The sequence below is a fragment of the Cololabis saira genome, chromosome 15, assembly GCF_033807715.1.
Source record: "Cololabis saira isolate AMF1-May2022 chromosome 15, fColSai1.1, whole genome shotgun sequence".
Classification (NCBI taxonomy): Eukaryota; Metazoa; Chordata; class Actinopteri; order Beloniformes; family Belonidae; genus Cololabis; species Cololabis saira.
Window position 1 is genome coordinate 30234405 of NC_084601.1, and position 22207 is coordinate 30256611.

The 22207-nt window shown below is 43.8% G+C and overlaps 1 protein-coding gene across 1 annotated transcript; it reads right to left on the bottom strand.

The window, feature by feature from the left end:
• Positions 1-1162: 1162 nt before the first annotated feature.
• LOC133460625 (lamin-A-like) lies at positions 1163-21630 on the bottom strand. Its single transcript, XM_061741295.1, has 13 exons — positions 21256-21630; positions 19186-19520; positions 16601-16757; positions 15792-15917; positions 15519-15689; positions 14277-14402; positions 12462-12682; positions 9857-10124; positions 7255-7362; positions 7043-7162; positions 6904-6960; positions 4507-4692; positions 1163-2396 (listed from the first exon to the last, which is right to left on the bottom strand). The coding sequence occupies exons 2-13, from the start codon at positions 19518-19520 to the stop codon at positions 2361-2363; spliced, it is 1911 nt and encodes a 636-aa protein (XP_061597279.1). The 5' UTR covers positions 21256-21630; the 3' UTR covers positions 1163-2360.
• Positions 21631-22207: the final 577 nt, after the last annotated feature.

The window sequence follows — 22207 nt, forward strand, 5'->3', positions numbered from 1 at the left end:
AAAACATCAACAAAAGGTTTGAAGCTGAAACCTGCAGCTCGGAGCTAACAGGCTACTTCCGGTTTGATCCGACAAAACAAGACGCGGATGGAATTTCAAAGTAAAAGTCTGATCAAAGTATTTTCTGTTTATGAACATGATTTATTTTGTTTTATGTCCAACCCATAATATGGCACAAACACAAAACAACACTACTTCAATTAAAAAAAGTTGCTTCAAACAAAAAAAACGTCACTTCTATCAAAGAAAACATTTCCAATCGAAGAAAAACAGTGTTCAAATGCATTTTTTTGAGTCTCAAATATTTTTTTGCATTCAAACACTTTTTTTCTTTGATTGAAAAAAATGTATTTGATTGATTTTTATTGAAAATATATTTTTTGATTGAAGCAATCTTTTTTTGATTGAATAATTAAGACAAATCTACCTCCAGAGTTTTTATTCTTAATTCGTGGCAGATTAAAAGAAGTAATAGGAATTGTAAACAATTACAGGCAACATAAAGAAATTAAAAACAAAATCACATTATACAAATTCATATGGCCACAACTACCATTTATCTGGGGTCGGATCTGGGGTCCCGAGATAAAGATAAAGAAAGACTTTTTTATCATTGCATGTCAGGCATAAAATGAAATTTGGAACGCTTTTCCATTTTGTGCCACAATAAATAAACCAGAGTAGAATAACATTTACAGTGTCTGTATTCCTTGGTCTTATCCCCTGGGGGTGAAATTACAATCCCGCCATGGCCAGATAGTACAAATAATACGTAAATAAAGTAAAATAAAATAAACACAGAAAGCAGCTACAGTCTTCCACCAGAAATGGTATAAAAAGAAGTGGACAACTCATCTGTGACATAACAGAGGGGGCGACCAACCTTGGCTAATCCAGGGATCGACAAATGGACGGAACCACAGACTGTAGAAGAAGAACTGGACAATCCTGTGATGTCACACGTAGGTTTCAGAGGCTCTTCCTCCACGTATTGCGTGGCGGACTGGACGCCGACGGGAACACGCCCTCCTCGTATCGTCTCAGCGACGGATCAGAGACGAGCGAATCCAGAATTGTTCATTTCTGTCTGCTCTGATAAACCCTTTTAAACTTTAAAAACACCACAAAAAAGATGTTTAATGTAAAAATGTTTATTTATTCAGCAAAAATACAAAGTATCAGCAGCCGTCAGGAAAGCTGGGAAACCCTCCGGCCTTGCAGGGCGGGGCGTGTTTACTTCCTGGTGAGCAAATCTAGCAGAAAATATCCTCTAAGCATGCAAATATACATCATATAAAAGATCTAAAGTCCTAAAAAATGTTTAAAAAAGTAAATGAAAATAGAAGGAGATATTAGCAGTCTCATGAACCCATTATCGAATGTATCGTTACATTAACGCACATCCCAGGTCACCTTTGTACAGACTCGTTACTCCGGCACTTTACAACCAACTTGTTGTACATTTTCTCCTTGAATATTATTTGCTCTTTTGTATTGCACCAATCACCACAACAAATTTCTTGTGTGTGTTAAACTACTTGGCAATAAACTTCTTTTTGATTCTGATTCTGATCGAGAGTATAAACTAGGATCGAAAAGCAAAAAAATATACGATCATTTCTTCTTAATCCTTAAATACGGAAGACTATTGAGGCCAGGCAGGAGAGAAATAAAAATAATATTTTAGAGGAGGAAGATTTTCTTTTCATTATGCACTTCGAGAAAAAATCTAAATGTCGAGAAAAATGTTGAAATGTCGAGAAAATAGTCAAAATGTCGAGATTAATGTTGAAGTACAATTTCGAGAAAAAAGTCAAAATGTATTTCAACTTTATTTTTGAAATTTTGACTTTATTCACAAAATTTCGACTTTATTCATGAAATTTCGACTTTATTCTTGAAATTGTGTGTCAACATTATTTTCGACATTTTGACTTTTTTCTCAAAATTGTATTTCAACATTAATCTTGACATTTCAATTTTTTACTCGATGTGCACAATAAAAAAAAATCTTCCTCTCTCAAATATTTTTTTCCTGCCTGGCCCTAATACTCTTCCGTACTTAAAACCAAGTTTAGTAAAAGTCCAATTTATCAAAGTGTTTTTGATCATTTTGAATGTCTGAAAACAGCAGATGGGTTTTTCCTTGTAATGATTTTACGTGATGACCTCATTTTAAAGACGTCAAATTCAAAACCTGCTGATATTTTTCATGAAACGATAAAAGCGTCTCACGTTCAGCTCGTGATGTGTTTGATATGTTTGATTACAACCTTTTATTGATCATCAGAGAAGCAACTAACAGGAGGAAAGAAGCAGGAGAAGCACGTGACCTCGGCGGCAGCGGGTCACGTGACCGGTCACATGACCGGGCAGCTCTCCGTCCAGGCGCCGGTCTGTGGACAGAGAGAGACACTTTTAACTCACCAGCCAAATTAAAAATTGGAACTGACAAAATAATAACTAATCAATTCTGTAAATTTATCAAATTGTGTGAAAAAAAACATATTGTCAAAAGCTTATATGAAACGATGTCTTTGTTTCTTAATTTTTATTAATATACTTCCCATAGCTTGTCAGTAAATGTCTCTTTTTTTTTCTCTCAATTCCCCCAAAATGTTGAATATCTGTAGATAATTGATTGTTTTGTTTCATTTGCCCTGTATTGTATAGAGGGAATGCCGAATGGGCATGAAGTCACAGATGCGACTTCATAGCGTGTTAGGGCCCCTGAGTGGCAGAAAGACTGAGTGGCAGCGTAAACTTTCAGTTTGAGCATCTAAATATCTAAAATGGGAAAGAGCTGTTGTGTGATTGACTGTACTCATAGCTTTAGCAAGAAATCAGAGTTATCGTTTTACAGACTACAGAAAAATAAGCTTAAGAGAGACAAATGGATCGCTGCAATTTGCAGAAACAACTGGATTCGAGGCACTGAAACGTGGATTTGCGGTTCCCATTTTGTGTCAAGTTATGTTGGATTTTTGGGTAGCTAACGTTAAACGGTCAAATCATAAAGTTCGGTGTCCTCATTACTTTAATTTCGCCAACAAATCCTGCCTTGAAGTAGGACCAAGCGTCAAGACTTTTGTATGCCTTCAAGCCTTGCTTCGTGTATTTCCCTGGCGTAGAAATTAAGTACCGTATTTTTGCGACCATTAGGCGCATATAAACGTCTTATTTTTTTTTTAAAGTGCCGCGCGCCCAATGACGCAATGCGCCCATTGTATTATTGTAAAGGCTGATTTATGGTTCCGCTTTACACCGACGCAGACCCTACGGTGTATGGCTGCGTCGACTTACCGCGGATCCATAAGGCGGACGTAATTGAGGCCACCATGAGAACGTTAAAGGGGGAAGGGGCGGGGCGTGAATTGTCCATGATTTGCGGACGTAGTAGGGACCACCATAAGAACATTAAAGGGGGAAGGGGGGCGCGTGAATTGCCCGTGATTGCCCGGCGGCGGCTGCGTGGCAGGGCTCCTGAGGCGGACGGGGCGGACAGGGCGACTCGGCCTCCCTACCGAGAAGGAGACACAGCTCCCGGGGGAGCTATGCCGCAGAGGCGGGCGGGAGACCGGAGGAACCACGTGTCGGCTGCCGCTCGGTCGGTCGGCGGGCTCCGTCGTTTACTGTTGAAGGATTGTAGACGCGTGGGCTGACGTGTCTGCTGGGTTGGACTGTTGTTCGGGCTTTTGCAAAAGCCGGCATCATTTCCGAGGGGCCGCACAGCACGGAAAGTGATTCGGCTGCTCAGCGCGGCCAGAGAGCTGCGGCCTCGTGCCCGTCGCAGCAGATCAGTTCCCCCAGTCTCAGCGCGATCAGGGTCGGATGAATGCAGAAACGGAGGATGAAGATTTCGATGGGTTTGATTAATGTAATAACTTAAATAAAGTACAATCAAACTAAGTTGTGCTCCCACTTTATTTTAATTTTAATTTTTAATTTTTTATTTTTATATATATATTTTTTTCGCTCTATTTGTGTGTGTTCTGCACGCGCATGTGTGTGTGTTGTAAGGCGCCGTTCCATGTGTGTAGACGGCACCTTTTCGGTCGGTGCGCCATATGTGTGTTTTAAATCCAAAAATGACACAAAAAACTGAGGGTGCGCCTTTCCACACGGCGCGCCGAATGGTCACGAAAATACGGTACATATAAATATCAGGAAACTGGATTCGTGGCCAAATATTAATGTCCATGGACCAATGGTTCTTGGGGTAACTGTACGGGTCACTGTCAAGTCCAACTGCCTTTAATTTAAGCCCATAATCGGCTGTTATCCCGTCTTCTCCATTAGTTGCAGCTGTTTTTGCTGATGTTTTGCCACTCAGTGTGAGTAAGTGGGCGTGGTCCAGTGGGGAAGTGACGTCAATGCAGACCCTCTATTGATTGTTTTGTTTCATGTGCCCTGTATTGTATACTCTACAGAATTTTGTTCAATAAAGTTTTGAAAAAAAGACAACAAAAAAACACGTTCTCGTGCATGTGTCGATGCGGGACCCACCTTGCGGCTCGTGCTCGTGCTGAACACGTACGTGCGCGGCAGCAGCGCCTCGGACAGGCCACCGCTGCGCGGCGAGGACGCGCACGACGAGCTGGACTTGTCCGACGGGAGCCCGCACGAGCCGCACACCACAGTGCGGCTGCGCAGGTTGTACTCGCTGTCTGCGCAGGCGCTGTGCGCCACCTGCTGGGGGCACAAACACCAACGTTATTCACCGCAGACCGTGTAAAGCCTGGATTATGGTTCTGCAACAAATCGACGCTGAGTGTGCGCCACAGGTTGCGCCGCGTCGCGCAGCCCACGCCGCACGCCACGCTGTGCCTGACGCACCTCCCAAAAATTGTAACTACGCGTCAAGAGGTCGCAGACCCAACGCAGACCGAGAGGGCTGTGATTGGTTTGTTTGGTAGCAACACATTTCCGGTTCTGGTTCGTGAAGCAGTCGTGAACTTTCAGCGCTCTTTTCTTCATGTGTGTTTGATTTTTTTTGTTTTGGTTTTTGCACAATAGTTGTCCTTATCGCTTTGATTCACTCACCGGACCGGAAAAGTCGGATAAACCATTCAGGAAAAGATCGCGACCCTAGCGGGGGTATTGCACCGTCACTCCATTTCGCCGCAGTGCAATACCCCCCCAGAGCGCTAGTTGATACTTTGTTTAGCTTCTGGCTTTTCCGGTCAGAGTGAATCAGAGAGATAAGGACAACTATTGTGCAAAAAAACAAAATAACCCCCCCCAAAAAAATCACACACACACGAAGAAAAGAGCGCTGAAACTTCACTACTTCACTTCACTACTGCTTCATGTGATGTTATGTGATGTTCCAATGTTTCAGCCTGAACGCTAGGTGGCAGTATGAGCAGGAGTGACATGAACAGTGTGGGGGCAGAAGAAGAAGGCCTGCGCGCCTGAGTTACCTCGTGATGTTTTCCATTTGCTCTTCCGTTAATAAAGTAAAGTAAAAGACATACAAAGTTGTCTTATTCAGGACACAACACTTGACGAACCAGAACCGGAAATGCGTTGCTACCAAATAAAAAAAAATAAAGTTATCGTTACCAAGAATTAAAAATGAAACATTTGTGATTATATAGTTAATAACTTAGTGTCATTACTTTATCTGTACTATCATTTCATCATCATTGGGCCCCCCCTCAATCATGGGCTCCTGGAATCCATGTCCATTAACCCTCTCCACCCCCCCGTTCGCCACCCCAGGTCACTCATATGGTGCTTTTCCACCAGCACCTACTCGGTTCTCCTCGGAGATGAGAAAATATGTTTCTCTATTTTTCTTATTTTTGTGAGGGGGGTTATTTATTGTTTCGGCACTACCTTGTTCTCTATAGCTGATATAACATAATTACTCCTATGTGGGATCAATAAAGTTCTTATTTTTGCCATCTGACAAAATTAAATATATTATATTTGGTGCCCAACTGTTTCCCAAGTATATTAGTGCGTGTGTGAATGAATAAATGAGATGTAAAATGTAAATTTCTTTGTAGAAAGGCGCTTTATGAAAATAAGTCCATTTACTTGTATTAGTTTCGGGCGCAGTCTTGCCACATCAAATATGGCGGCGACGTTGACGCCATATTGGTTGTGGCAGTTGGCTCAGCACTCGATGGGGCGTCTACGTATATATATCTATGTTGTGACCTGCCTGTGACGTAATTTCAACAGTTTTTCGACTCATACCCATAAACTTGAATTCGTGTTCACAGTGAAGACTCGTAGTCGTAGAAATTAGAGTTGTATTCACAAGACTTTGCACTCACAGCTTTTAGATTCATACTCACATAAAAACAATCCTAACCCTAATAATTTATCAGACTCATGTGTGTGACAGCACAATTTTGGGTACAACTTTTTTATTTACATACAAACGTTTATCATTACGAATACGAATAGTTATAACATGGACACATCTTTTTGTAAGTTATCTTACTCCATACTCCAGGTTCTACATCTTTAGTGTTGTTGTCTTCTTCGTTTGTTTCACACAATCAAGTAAGTTCGCTCCAACCTGCCTACATCTTTTCCAGGTGCTGAATTATAATAGATAAGAAACCAGGCCAAGTACAGATGAGTTGTGCTAGTGGAAAAGTGCCATAAGGTACAGAAGAAATGCAAGAATTAGTTTCCTTCAGCTCAGATCAAACCACCTCCTACGAGGATGCCTGCGCCTGCGCCCCCTGGTGGAGGAGGATGTACAAAACTGGAGCATAAAGTCACCTCTAGAGGTACTGGGTGGTACTCCAGCCCCCCGTGGACCTTAGAAAGTCCTTTCAGCTGAGCTGTGCTGCCCCGTGTGGTCAGGGGAGGTATTACTGCATAACGGGGCTTTAAAAGTGAAGATAATAGAGTCTGAGGTTTTCAGAGAGGAGTCTTTACCATGTCCTCGTCCTCGTCCTCCAGCTGCGTGCGGGTGACCTTCCTCATCGCCATTTCCTGAAAGAAAGATAACCGTTTATTCTCATCCTATTCTCATCCTCCTCCTCAGATCCTGCGTTGGTTGCCGACGGCGACGCACCTCCCCGCCGGCGCTGACCAGGGTGGTCTGGAACTGGTCCCCGGTGCCCCAGGTCGTCTGCGTCTTCCACACCAGGTCCGAGGGAGGGTTGTGGGTCCCGCCGCCATTAGAGGACCAGATCTGCCCCCCCCACAAAGGAAAAGAGCACAGGTCAGGCTCAGGCACCCGGCGGCTGGTTCTGGTTCTGGTTCTGGTTCTGGAGCGTCACCCACCGTCACTCGCTGGCCCGCCTTCAGGGTGAACTTGGCCGGGAACTTGAAGGCGACGGCGGCGCCGGACCCCACCTGGCGCCTCACCTGCCAGTTCCCCAGACTCTGGTCCTGCGAGGGTAAGGTAAGGTAACTTTATTGATACCCAAAGGTAGATTTGTTTGCAGGTAAAAAGTAGAAACTTACAACACCATACAGTACAGTGACAGTGACACAAGACAAACAGGGGAATAACAAAACAAAACATTGACGGACAAACAAAACAAATGCTCCAGATTGAATAAGCAATACAAAAGATACATAAATAAATAAAAAGACCTAGATGGAGGATGGGAAATCATGTCCTATTTAGGGCATTAATAGCTGAGGGGACAAAACTACATTTATACCTTTTAGTTTTGCACAAAGGCATTTTAAACCTACGACCAGAAGGGAGATACTGGAATTCGCCGTATATTGGATAAGATGTATCATCTAAGAGCCCAGATATACTTGCTGTTGGTGCTTGCGTTCACGTCCGTTCGTGTGCACCACCAACTGCAATGTCGCTCGCGTCGTACGCGAGGAGAGCGCGTCGTACCGGCGGTGACCGATAGGGGGCAGTAAGCAGAGCAACAGTTGGAAAAGTGATTCAATATTTAGTAGTAGCGGTAGTAGCAGTAACAGATTAGAACAACGAACAAGTTTACATGACAACATTGGATGATGTAGGAGATTATAACATTGCTTTGGTTGCGATCTCGGCAAAGGAAACGGCGCCAGCGACCTCCGCGTCGTCACTTGTGGCCAGCTGGTATTTGACCGGGACCAGCGCCACTCACGGCCAGAGCGAGAACTGCAGGTCGCGTACGCGTTCAGTGTCTTTTTGAGAACGTGAGATTGAAGAGAGATTGAAGACCAGCCTTATTGATCAAGCGTCTAGAAGTGCTTCCACTTAATGTGGACTCCATTCTGCACGTGCACACCGAGAAATTGTCCGTTTATATCCATCTTTTTGGAACGCTGTTTTTTTTTTGTTTTTTTGTTTTTTGTTTTTTGTTCTTGCTATTATTTCAATACAATGTATTTTCTTGGTGAGAACTTTGAATAAGCCCATTTAGGGCTTCCTTTCTCACCTGCACATATTTTCATGCTTTTTATGTTCATTTAAACTTTTGTACCGTTTTTTTATGTTGTGCAAATAAACAAATCAAATCAAATCAAATCAACGTGCACGTCGACGTGTCAAATGAACGCAGGATATGCGTGGCGACAACGATGCGTACGCCTTCTTAACAGCAAGTATATCTGGGCTCTAAGATGGACTCAGCTAGTCTCTGTAGCTGCCCATTAAAGAGGCATCCTAAATTGAGTTGTGGCTTTCCAATTAGCTCACTGGCCACCTCACAATCTGATTAAGCAAGTTTTTATTTTTTAGGTGTAAGTTGCCAAACCAGGACACTAAGCTAAAAGAGATTTTAGATTCACAAAACATCACTAGAACATGATGAGCAGCTTTCTGTCAACGTGAAAAGATGACAGCTTCCTTAAGCAGTGGAGATGTTGGTTTGCCTTTTTATAGACGGCATCACAGTTTTCCACAAAAGACAGTTTGCTGTCTATAATGGTCCCAAGATATTTATACTTGTCCACACATTCCACTTCCCGACCTTTTATGCTAATTTGTTCCCTGTCATCGGTGAGTCTCCTGAAGTCCACATGCATATTTTTTGTTTTAGAGATATTTAGTTGAAGGAAGGACTGCTCACACCAATCCACAAAGTCCTGGATGATTGGACCATGGCCGTCTCATCGTCCCTCAGCAGGCTGACAAGGACAGAGTCATCTGCATAAAGATGAATCTGTCCTCCCTGCTTCCCTGGCACATATTAGTATAAATAATAAACTAAAGAGGGGGAAAAACACAGGGCGAGAGGTAGGGATGGGCGGTATGGACTAAAAAATGTATCACGATAATTTCTGGCATTTATCCCGATAACGATAAAAATGACGATAAAAAAAATACCAATTCAACTCCACCTTTGTAACTATAAATCTATCACCACATTCAGTCTTTGGAGCCCCCAAATCACTGCTCTATCCTTTTTTCTTTCTTTCTTTCTTTCAGGCTCATTTCTTTCTTTCTTTCTTTCTTTCTTTCTTTCTTTCTTTCTTTCTTTCTTTCTTTCTTTCTTTCTTTCTTTCTTTCTTTCTTTCTTTCTTTCTTTCTTCCAGGCTCATATCTTTCTTTCTTTCTGGCTCATTTCCTTCCTTCCTTCCTTCCTTCCTTCCTTCCTTCCTTCCTTCCTTCCTTCCTTCCTTCCTTCCTTCCTTCCTTCCTTCCTTCCTTCCTTCCTTCCTTCCTTCTTTCTTTTACGCTTCTACGTTGTGCGTCGCCGCGTACCCTACGCCCTAGGCTCTGCGTCGATTTAACACACAAAAACGTCATCAATGGGAATTTATCGTTTTTACCGTGAGATGACAAATTCTTACCGTGGGGAATTTTTTTGACAGTATATCGTGAACGGTAAAATATCGGCCATTCCTAGCGAGAGGGCGAGTGGGTGAAAGCTGAGCAGTGGGTTCCCGGGTGGAGTTCCCGGGTCGACCCGGCGGCGACTCTCACCTCGTCAGATTTGTTGCCCAGCCGGACGTATCTCCCGTCCAGGTCCACCTCGTCCACGGTGACCCGACCGCTGGCCGACGCCTGCTGGGTGATGCGGGTCCGGGCCAGGCCTCCGCCCCCGAAGCTGGAGGCCTCGCTGTCGGTGTCGTTGGGCCGGCGCCGCTTGGCGGGCGAGCCCCGGGCCCCGTAGTGGACGGACCGGGAGAGAGACCCCGAGGATCGACCCCCCGACACCCGGCTGGGAGGCGGACTGGGGGACAGACGGAGCCTGCAGACACAAGGACGAGGGTGAGGATGATGATGGTGGCGATAGGCCTGTGTTGAAAAGATCGATTCTCCGATTCTAAATCGATTCTCATATTAATTCCTAAAAATCGATTCATATATCTAAAGATCGATTTTTTTTTCATCATTACATTGCAACTTTTGGTATTTTTTTGTTCATGCCCAAAAAAGGAATGTTTTGTTGGACACAAACATAACTAGTAGGGGTGGGTCAAAATATCGAAAAATCGATGCATCGCAATTATTCCCGCCCAAATTCAATATCGATTAAAGGTATTGTGACATCATTTTTAACATGCTTTTAACACTATTAAAAGTCTTGGCCAACATCCCTCAAATGTGTCTAAAAGAGTGTAACAAGAAAAACTTCACTCTAGTAATCTTTTCCTGGCTTTTTATTACAGTGTTTTTTTGCGCCGTGAAAAATGCTTCCTTTTCCCCCTTTCCTGTCAATCATTGCTCCGCTCCTCCTCCAAACCTCCTCCTCCTCCAGCCATACGCTCACAGCGGCGTCGGAGAGTTAAGCCGGGAGCGACAGGCGAAGCATGCACGGAAAAGCAGCAGGGCGAACCACAGCAAACAATCATAAAAATAAAGGCATGCAAGCAGCAGTGTCCCCCATCTTAAGTCCAGTCAGTGGCCGCGGGTCTTCTTAGCAGTTCTCCTCCGGTGATTAGAACAAAAGACGCTCTAAACAGCTCCGTGTTAAGCCTCATTTATGGTTCTGCGTTAAATCGACGCAGAGCATACGCCGTAGGGTTCAGCGTACGGTGCGCGTCGCCGCGTAACCCTACGCCGTAGGCTCTGCGTCGATGTAACGCGGAACCATAAATCAGCCTTTATGGTGCGCTGGAGAGGAGAGGAGGCAGGGAGCTGGGTGGAGGGGGCGGTGATTTAGCGGGCCCTGACGTCACGGCCCGCCACCAAACCAGGTGCGCCGTTTTTGCACAGTTATGCGGAAAATCCCAGAAAGCACACAATACACTGAATGTTAAAAGTTCGTTGTTTTTTGGGTGTAATTGATGTCAAGACACCTAACAAAACACAAAAAATCAAGAAAAATGTGTTTTTGATGTCACAATCCCTTTAAGCAAAGCCTCTGAATCGATTCACCTCCTGGCCAGTGGGGGCGCTGTGTGCAACATTTTCTTATGATTCGTGTTTTGTGGACGGTGGCTGCAAGCGACCAAACAACAATAAAATGGCGACGATGGCAAGCGGAAAATCTTTCAGATCAGATATTTGGACTCATTTTGAATTCCCATTTAAAGAAGGAACACCAAGATGTAAGAGTTTACATGCACTTTATGTTAAATTTTGATACAGACCTGTTTTGTGTTTTTACTTTTGTTCTACATATGCACAAGTGAGCCATTATGGTGCTGCTAATGTTTTATATCAGATGTTGTGAGGTCTATTACAATGTCCAAGAGGAAAGACATTTTATTTAAGTTTACATGCACTTTATTTTTCATGCTGACACAGAACTGTCATGTGTTTTTTTTTTTATTTTAACTTTTGTACTACAGTACAAATGCACAAGTGAGCCATTATGGTGCTGCTAAGTTTAATTGCTCAGTTCATTTCTATAAGAAGTAACATGCCACGTGTTATAGGCATGAAAATAAGAATAATGAAAAATTGCCAACAGTTTTTTGTGTATTTCTACATCTTACTGAATCGATATCGAAGCATTTAAATCAATATCGAATCGAATCGAAACCTAAAGAATTGAAATCGAATCGAATCTTGAGGTTCTTAACAATACCCAGCCCTATTAATTAGTGCCATGTTTTTGCCTTTAAATATGTTTAAAGGTATGAAAACATTCAAGTTTTCAGTTATAATTGCATAAATTGTCTATATTTATTTGCTGTATATACTGTCTTGGGGTTACATTTGCATAAAATGTTAAAAACCAAATTCTCAAAAATGGGAAAAAATAAAACTGATTTCATTCGTCCTTTGTTTGCTGCCCTGGATCTGTTTGATAATTCTGCCCCACTATGTTTCTGAAAGCAGTTCTATCAGCATTCTGGGAGGTGATTGGCCTTTACAGCATCATTAGCTGCCAATACTTGCTGTTGAATCTTAATATAATACTAGTATTAATATGTTGCATAACTACGGTCATATAATTCATGCAACAGCTCAAAAAACAGTTTTAATAACACTAACCCAAATCAATATTGGAATTGGATCGAAACTGATCAAAACGTGATAATCGATTCTGAATCTTAAGAATCGGAATCGAATCGATTCTTGACATGTGAATGGATCCCCAGCCCTAGATGTCGATGTCGAGCGGGGCCTCACTCACCGCTCCTCCTCGCCCTCCAGCAGCTTCCGGTAGGCGCAGATCTCCATGTCGAGCGCCAGCTTCACGTCCAGCAGCTCCTGGTACTCGTCCAGCTGCTGCTGCATCTGCTGCCGCATCTCCGCCATCTCGCGGTCCTTGTCCCCCAGCAGGCGCCGGGTGGTGTCCCGCTCCCGGGACAGGGCGTCCTCCAGGTCCCGCACCCTCGCCTCACGGGCCGCCAGCTGGGACACACGCAGATCTCAGATTATAAAGTCCCAGGACGTCGGTTTCCTGCAAAGAAAACCTCCAAAACTCCCCGTGAACTCAGTGGACCGAAGATTTCAAAACACTTCAATGCGTCGCAGCGGCGGCTGGTGATAACAATTTTTGGGGCGGCGCAATTGACCTTGATCATAACATGCTACTCAGCAGATTGGAAAAGTGGGTGGGACTTACCGGCACTGTGCTTCAATGGTTCAAATCCTACTTGCAAGATAGGGCCTTTTTCGCGTCAATTGAAAACCATGAGTCTGAGAGAACCAAGATCACATGTGGGGTTCCTCAAGGGTCCATTCTCGGACCGCTTCTATTCAACATCTATATGCTAACCCTACTGTATGTGGCAAAGACATCAATCCTAACCCTTTGACCTCCATCTTTGGTGTGGTGCTGGAAGAGGCGCAGCTATCAGCAATTCAGGCAGAGGTTATAGCTTTTTCCACGTTTCTGGCTAGACGACTGATTCTGTTAAGCTGGAATAAGGCAACACCACCGTCACATAAACGCTGGGTGGAGGCGGTGATGGCACACCTCAAACTTGAACACCGCAAGTACACCATTTGAGACTCCTCTCAAAAGTTCTAAAAAGCCTGGCAACCATTTCTATCTTATTTTGAACAGGAAGTTCTCTCTGTTGGTACAGGCAATCCTGGGGCGGCGCAATTGACCTTGACATACATGGGGTGTAACGGTACACAGAAGCAGAGCCAGCCCCAGGCATAAGTGAACTAAGCGGCTAGTTAGGGCCCCAAGAGTTAAAAAAAAAAAAAAAAAGAAGATTTTCTTATGTGTGAGTGATGATTCATTACCGGAGAGTAGGTTATTAGGGCCAGGCAGGATAAAAATAAAAATAATATTTTAGAGGAGGAAGATTTTCTTTTCATTATGCACTTCGAGAAAAAAGTCGAAATGTTGAGAAAAAAGTCGAAATGTCGAGAAAAAAGTTGAAAAGTTTTTTTTATCGGTTAGCACCGGAAGTGCCACCGGAAAATGATTCCTACTGAAAAACAACTGTTTTTTTTAGTTCCATCCGCCATTAAAACAGGTAAACTGGCCTTTTTATTTTGTATAATTTTATTCTATATTTTTTATTTTGCTTTGCAAAACTGTGTTTAATAAACTAAATTATTATGGATTTTTAATAATTATTTGATACATTATAGTTTTTATTAATCGAACAACAGAAAAATAATCGTTACTCCTTAGATTAGTCGAATAATCGATAAAATAATCGCCCGATTAATCGTTTTAAAAACAATTGTTTTCCCCCGGAGCTGGTAAATAAACTATCCAGGGAGGTTTTGTTTAAATAAAATAAAACCCACTAGGCAGCAATACCATCTCTGGTCTGCTGCCCCCGTGTGGCTGGGGGCAGTACTGCTACACAGAGCGGCTTTAAAGAGGCACAAAGGAGTTTTTTTCAAGTTAAAATCTTCCTAAAAACGTCACAATAGTCGTTTCTCGGCTCCGGCTCACACCATAGTTGTTCTGATTGCTCTGTTTGCTCGGCAGGCGGCCTCCTGGGCGAGCCATGACCCCCCCAGCGGTTCTGCTCACCTGCTTCTGCAGTTGGCTCAGCTGGGCCGACGTGGACTCCAGCCGGATCCGGGTCTGCTGCAGCTCCTCGTGGGCCGCCCCGACCAGGTGGCTGCTCCGGTCCGCGGACTGGCGAGCGTTGTCCAGCTGAAACACCAGAACCGGTCTCAGGCTCAACACATTTCAGTCTGGATTTGGGCCACACCACAGCACTGAGACTGTAGTCATCCAAGTCTTAAATGATATTCATCTGAATAATGATGCAGGCAAATCCTCTGTTCTGGTATTACTGGATCTCAGTGCTGCATTTGACACAGTTGATCATAACATGCTACTCAGCAGATTGGAAAAGTGGGTGGGACTTACCAGCACTGTGCTTCAATGGTTCAAATCCTACTTGCAAGATAGGGCCTTTTTCGCGTCAATTGAAAACCATGAGTCTGAGAGAACCAAGATCACATGTGGGGTTCCTCAAGGGTCCATTCTCGGACCGCTTCTATTCACCATCTTATATGCTAACCCTACTGTATGTGGCAAAGACATCAATCCTAACCCTTTGACCTCCATCTTTGGTGTGGTGCTGGAAGAGGCGCAGCTATCGGCAATCAGGCAGAGGTTATAGCTTTTTCCACGTTTCTGGCTAGATGACTGATTCTTTGAAGCTGGAATAAGGCAACACCACCGTCACATAAACGCTGGGTGGAGGCGGTGAAGGCACACCTCAAACTTGAACACCGCAAGTACACCATTTGAGACTCCTCTCAAAAGTTCTAAAAAGTCTGGCAACCATTTCTATTTTATTTTGAACAGGAAGTCCTCTCTGTTGGTACAGGCAATCCTGGCACTTGACGCTATCTTAATTTTATTTAAATTATACTTTAACATATTTTTTTTTCTTAAACTTTCATTTTATTTTGTATTTTTTACTTAATTATTAATTTACCTATCAATATTACATTACTACTTATTTACTCCCTCCCCATAGGCTTTGTGTGCACTGTTATTGTGCTGAATGTTTTATGTGAAAATCCAATAAAAATATTTGAATAATATATGCTACCCCTAGTTCAGATTATGGAACATCACAACATTTCCTACCATACTTATGCCAATGACACACAGCTCTATATTTCAGTGTCACCACATGACTACAGTCCCCTACTCTCATTGAGTAACTGTATTCACCAAATCAATGAGTGGATGTGCCAGAATTGTCCCCAGCTAAATGCAGAAAAGACAGAAGTGATCATTTCTGGCCCCCACCTTGGAGCTGTAGGTCTTCTCCACCTCCTCCTTGTACATCTTGACCTGCAGCTCGTGTTGACTGCGCATGTCGGTCAGCGCCTCGGACAGCTTGCTCTCGATCTCCTGCTGGTGGCCGTTGTCCAGCTCCACCACGCGGGACTCGTGGCGCCGCCTAGTCTCGCGCAGCTCCTGCGGGGGGAGATCCACAGACACTTAGTCACTCTCGGAGACGGTCGCCGTGGCGACGGTCGCCGTGGCGACGGTCTCTGTGGCGACGCCCCGCCGCCTCACCTCGGAGTGCAGGTTCCTCTGGAACTCCAGCTCCTCCTTCAGGGTCTGGATGCGGTTCTCCCCGTCGACCCGCCTCAGCATCTCGTCCTGCAGCTGCTTCTTGGCGTCGCCCAGGCTGCCGTCCAGCTGCGGGGACGAAGAGGGGCATGCTGGGTAAAAACTGCACCCATCACTCTGGTTCTCAACCTTTCTGGGGGTCCGGGACCTTTCGGTCAACTCTGTTACGACCTGCACTTCGTTGTGTTACTGTGTTTTTACAAAAAAACGTTTTTTTTTAACATTATTGCAATTTCAAGCGCTAACTTGAACTTTGCAAGTTTCAAAATAAAAGCATTTTGAAGAAATGAAGGGTGAAAAAGTAATTTAAAAAAAATATATTTTATTATAACGGACCCCTTGCAATTACATCACGGACCACTCGGGGTCCGCGTACCCCCGGTTGAGAAGCACTGCTCCAACAGCTTCCTGCATATATTTCAAAATAAAAGCATTTAAAAAAAAAATGAAGGGTGAAAAAGTAATTTAAAAGAATGTATTATTATCACGGACGCCTTGCGATGTCTTATGTGCAATATTCCATAAAACTTTCTTTTCTATTCATATAATTCTATTTATGGCGCTGCACTTTTATTTTTATTTTTATTTTTATCTTTTTATCTTTATATCTTTATATGGCTGTTTGGTTTCTGGGGTGTTTTTGTATTGTGATTTGTATTGACAGTGCTGACTGGTTCCAAACTGGTCCCAGGACTTGTCTCAGACTGGTCCCAGACCGGTCTGGGACCGGTCCCGGATGAGTCGGGCCGTACCTTTCCAACCTGCCCCTTCAGGTCCCGGGTCTCCACCTCCAGGCTGCGCTTCTCCCCCAGCGCCGTGGTCAGGGTGGCGTCCTTGGAGTTCAGCAGGGCCTCCAGGTCCTTGAGCCTCTGCAGGGCCGCCGTCAGCTCCGACTCCTTCTTGGAGTTCCTGCCGGGACCAAAACACACTCTAATTCCCAGAATGCACCTCTCCTGCTGGCGTTGGTAGAGTTGGGGGGTAAAACTGTTTTCAGACCAGGACAGACTGACAAAACCTTTACAACATGGACAGATGGAGGTATAACAGCCATATGCACAATGACAGAAGGTAACATTTTTTATCTATCTATCTATCTATCTATCTATCTATCTATCTATCTATCTATCTATCTATCTATCTATCTATCTATCTATCTATCTATCTATCTATCTATCTATCTATCTATCTATCTATCTATCTATCTATCTATCTATCTATCTATCTATCTATCTATCTATCTATCTATCTATCTATCTATCTATCTATCTATCTATCTATCTATCTATCATACAGTATATTTCTATATTGTATTTTAAATTATAAGGTTCCCAGGGAGCCACGGGTTCTTTATCTGGGATTGATCCCAGAAGGAGTTGTTAGGAAAGAAGATATGAAGAAATAATGACTGTTGCCTTACAGGCCATTACAAGAAACTGGTTGAAAAGTGACCCTTCACAAACAGGACATTGGATGGACATTATGGAGGAGATCTACGCGATGGAAAAAATTACCTTTCCTTTCATCTGTGAAAGCAGTCAAAGCAGGCGGCTTTACACAAAACTTGAGAAAATTGTAATTATTCAAAGACAAAGACAAAGCTCACTCAACGTAATGAGAATTTGGATGCCCCCTCTTGTACTTATGTACTGTTACATGTATACAGATACAACAATAACTAAATAAAGAGTTTAAAACTCTGGTTATTTTTAAAAAGGGGCTGTTTCTGAGGAACAGGGGGGAAGACCTCGGCGCAGATGAGTCACCGGCCGCCGGGATCCGGGAAGCCACAAGCCACAAACGCTGGTGTTTATCTGAGGCGTCGCCGTGGAAACGGCTTCCCTCCGCCAGACACACTCACGGCTCGCGGAGCCTCAATATTTATGGAAAAGTCACGGGCGACGCAGCACAGTGCCACGTATTGTGTGTAATCATGGCTTTGGTGAAGGAGGAGAAACAAAACGGGGGGAAAGAGTTAGTCATCGGGGTCTGGATGTGGCAGCGCATCGAGGAACCGGGGGAAGGAGCCCCGTCCAGGGAGGGGCCCGGGCCAGGGAGGGGCCCCGGCCAGGGAGGGGCCCCGTCCTCTCAGCTCTCAGGTTATTAAAAGCTGCTGTGGATCACATGCAGGATGGTTCAAACGCCTGAAAACAGCAGCAGAGCGGCTTCATGTTTACACAAAGATGCTAATAAAGATGCTAAAGACGATGCTAACGCAGAAGTCCCTGCAGCAGCAGCACCGGATCCCAACAAACATGCAAATACATCTAAACAAATCTGTCTGTTAACGTGTCAAAACATCAGCGGTAACGGGCCGACTGCGAGGTGGCTAACTTCGCCACAACATGACAACAAACAGCACAGGGCTCACACGCAGTTAAATTGTCTGGAAAAAGCAAGTTAATTTCTGATTTATCAGAATTATTAATTATTTTATGTTTTTATTGAGGTTCAGCTGCAGATGCTAATCCAGTAGCATCTGTGCTAGCACACGCGCTGAGCTGGAGGTGAAGAGGTCACGTGACCTCCTTGTCACACAAGGGTTTGATGGAACGTTTTAGTCTGGATTTCTAAGTTCCCGGTCTGAAGTTTAGACGGAAACTCGGAGACACCTCAGCTAGCCTGACAGCATGTTAGCTAGCATCAACAAAGCAAGAAAATACTCAAATTTTACTTTACTTATTTTATTTAATACATAAATATGGAACTGTGTTGTTTTTTCCTTGATCAGTGGACGTGTTGCTAAGTTACTTTTTGCTGTGCTACTTGTTGCTGTGCTATGTGTTTCTATGCTACTTGTTGCTACACTACTTCTTGCTGCGCTACTTCTTGCTATGCTACGTGTTGCTACGTTACTTGTTGCTGTGCTACTTTTTGCCGGTTAAGTGTTGCTACGCTACATGTTGCTACATTACTTGTTGCTGCACTACTTGTTGCTGTGCTACGTGTTGCTATGATACATGTTGCTACACTACGTGTGCTAAACGCTGTGTCGTTGTGAAGAAGCGTGTGTAACGTATAAGTCGGTCGTGACGACATTCTCAGCTCCAACTTCCAAGATAAACGAGACGTCTATAACTGGCGGTTAAAGTCCCGCCCCCTGTGACATTGGGGGGGCTGCGGGGGGCCCCTGGGGCCCCTCAGGGGCCCGAGATGTACTTAGCTTCATTCAGGTACAAAAGCACCATTTTAATTCACGTCTTCACAGCAGCTGGGTTCACTGGCGGGAGATGACCCAAACACACACAACAAACAAACACACAAACCCACAGGGGCGATTATAAGGAAAGGAGGGCCCATGACAGAATGGGCCCCCTCAACCCCCCGCCCCCAAGCCCACCTGGCCTTCAGCTCCTTGTGGTCCTCCCGCAGCTTGCCCAGCTCCAGCTGCAGCCGGGCGCGCTCCTTGGCCACCGAGTCCAGCGTCTGGCGGGCGTCGGCCAGCTCCGTCTCGTAGGCGGCCTTCAGGCCCGTCAGCTCACGCGTCACCTCCGTCTCCGACTCGGTGATGCGCAGCCGCAGCCCGGCGTTCTCCACCTCCAGCGAGCGAACCTTGTCGATGTAGACGGCCAGCCGGTCGTTCAGGTTGCACAGGTCCTCCTTCTCCTGGAGCCGGGTGATCCGGTTGGGGGACAGCGGGGTGCTGGCACCGCGGGGCATCTTGGGGGTCGCCATCTCCGGGGAAACACAAAGATTAGCTCACATGTAGCGACTCCACATTCAAGAACGACCGGACATCCGTCTGCAGGATCCCTTCTGTTAGGATTCATTCAAATAGTTTAAAGGTTTGAATGGTTTTTCTATAAGATTCTACTGCTGGTTTTTCTCTATTTGCAGGGTCACCTCCTTACGCAAGAGTATTAGGGCCATGCAGGAGAAAAATAAAAATAATATTTTAGAGGAGGAAGATTTTTTTTTATTATCCACTTCGAGAAAAAAGTCTAAATGTTGGGAAACTAGTCGAAATGTCGAGAAAAAAGTCTAAATGTCGAGATTAATGTTGAAGTACAATTTCAAGAAAAAAAGTCGAAATGTTGAGGAAAAAAGTCGAAATGCGGAGAAAAAAGTTAAAATTTCATGAATAAAGTTGAAATTTTGACTTTATTCTTGAAATTTTGACTTTATTCTTGAAATTGTATTTCAACATTAATCTCGACATTTTGACTTTTTTCTCAAAATTGAATTTCAACATTATTCTCGACATTTAGACTTTTTTATCGAAATTGTATTTCAACATTAATCTCGACATTTCGACTTTTTTCTCGAAGTGCACAATAAAAAAAAATCTTCCCCTCTCAAATATTTTTTCTCCTGCATGGCCCTAATACTCTTCTGACCTCCTGTTTTATGACTAGGCTGTTAAAATAGTTCAGATATTCTGTTTCCTTTTAATTATCAAACTGTAACACTTGGAGATTTACAGTAATGTAAAGTGCATTATAAATAAAATGTATTATTATTATTATTATTATTATTATTATTATTATTATTATTATTATTATTATTATTATTATTATTATTATTATGCTGAAAGTCTGACATGTTTGGCAGCAAAGAACAACTCAGTTGTTAGTATAAATACAACTGGATCAATGACCACTGGGTGCATTTTCTCTCCTACCCTTGTGGTTTGAGAAGGGTGTACTGTATCTCCGGCCGGAAAATATTTATTCCTAGGGTCCAACATTGCACACATAAAACGATAAAGTATAATCCTTACAGTTAAAACATAACTTAATCTAAACAAAAATGATCTGAGATGTCATGGAATTCAACCAGAAACCAGACAGAACCAAACAACAAAAAATATTCCATTTTACACACTCAGAATTTCAGAACAAACCAAGAATTTCAGAATAAACCAACTAACTAAAACTGACTTCCTTGCTAACTACTGCTTTTCTTCATTTATTTTTGAATCTAGCTTTATTGATTATCATGGTTAAATGTGGTGGAAGCTTATTCCAATATGTTACTGCTCTATACATTGTAGCCTCTTTAGTGCATTGGTTCTTGGTAAAGGAAGAGTAAAGTGAACACCAGATGCAGATCTGGTTGCAGAGCCATGTTGAGCATATTGTGAATGATATAATAAAAGCTTAACATTTGATTCTGTTGACTGGTTTTCTTATGGGGCAGCAGACAAACGAACACTTCAAAAACTCTCTAGTTCTTCTCGCTCATTTTGCACAAGACACGGGACGAGGCCTAATGGATGACAGGCCCTGGGTGGCCCTGGGGGGCCCTGGAGGTCCCTCAGCCCCTCCCAGGACATGATTTGATTTTGATTTTTTTATTTAGCACATATTAAAAAGTCAGTAATACAATTACCATTAAAAACCAATAGACAGCATATATGCAAGGAGGGATGAAGTTGAGAGAAGTTCCCCAACATGAAAGTCAGACTCACCTTTTGCAGGAAGGATGAGGTGGAGGCAGAACGGCTGCAGGTCTGATTGCTGGCTGCTGGTCGGAGAGTCGGCGTCGGTCTGGGATCAGTGTCGTTCCAGCCTCCCGAGATGCTTCAGGACCGGCCAGAGACCGAGTAGGAAAGAATGAGCTGGGAGGAGGAGGAGGAGGAGGAGAGGCTGGTGGTTCCCTCTCTCCGCCTGCAGTGGGAGCGCAGCCCGAATTAATGAGTCATCCTCCTCCTGCTTCCACGCCGTCGTCGCAGCTCCTGAAAACACAACATCCTGCAGAAATGACTGTACTCGGAGAGCCCAACAACTTCCCCGTTGCCAGGGTTACCCCTCATGCCAGATGCCCTTAAAGCAGCAAAGACGGGGGTTTAAACATCCAGCGTCATCATGGAAAAGGAAAATCTTTGTATTTAATGATTTGACTTTAGGATGAATTTTACAACAAAAGTGATGAGTTTTGCTGGAGTTTGGACCACAAGCTGTATGAAAAAGAACTGGACAATCCCTAATAGGGATGGGAATCGAGAACCAGTTCTTGTTCAGAACCGGTTCTTGTTCAGTACCGGTTCACAGTGTTTCAATTCCTTGGAATTGTTTGCATATTTTTCAAACGATCCCCTTTTTGATTCCAGTGAGCATGAATGACATCATCACGCATTTTGCGTAACGTGCGTAAGCCGGCAGTCGATAGCAAATATGGCGCCCAAATGATACAAACGCTCGAAAGACTGTTTACATTTCAGTAAAAAAGACAAAAACAGGCTGACTTGCAATACTTGCGTAGTGGATATTTCATCAAAGGGAGGAAATACTACCAACATGCAAAAATATTTGTGCACACAGCAGCAATAATGATGAAGGAATGTTGCGTTTTCGAGCAGCATCAGCAATGTTAGCATGTCCTTGGCTAATAATATTGCAGGTAACTAATTAACTAGTGAA

What these genes read in the sequence shown, in the direction of transcription:
- LOC133460625 (XM_061741295.1), bottom strand. Translation starts at nt 19,520, where the DNA reads ATGGCGACCCCCAAGATGCCCCGCGGTGCCAGCACCCCGCTGTCCCCC. An exon ending in TGAAGGGGCAGGTTGGAAAG is followed by an intron (nt 15,918 to 16,600) that starts GTACGGCCCGAC and finishes TCGTCCCCGCAG; the next exon opens with CTGGACGGCAGCCTGGGCGA. An exon ending in GCACGAGCACGAGCCGCAAG is followed by an intron (nt 2,397 to 4,506) that starts GTGGGTCCCGCA and finishes CTCTGTCCACAG; the next exon opens with ACCGGCGCCTGGACGGAGAG.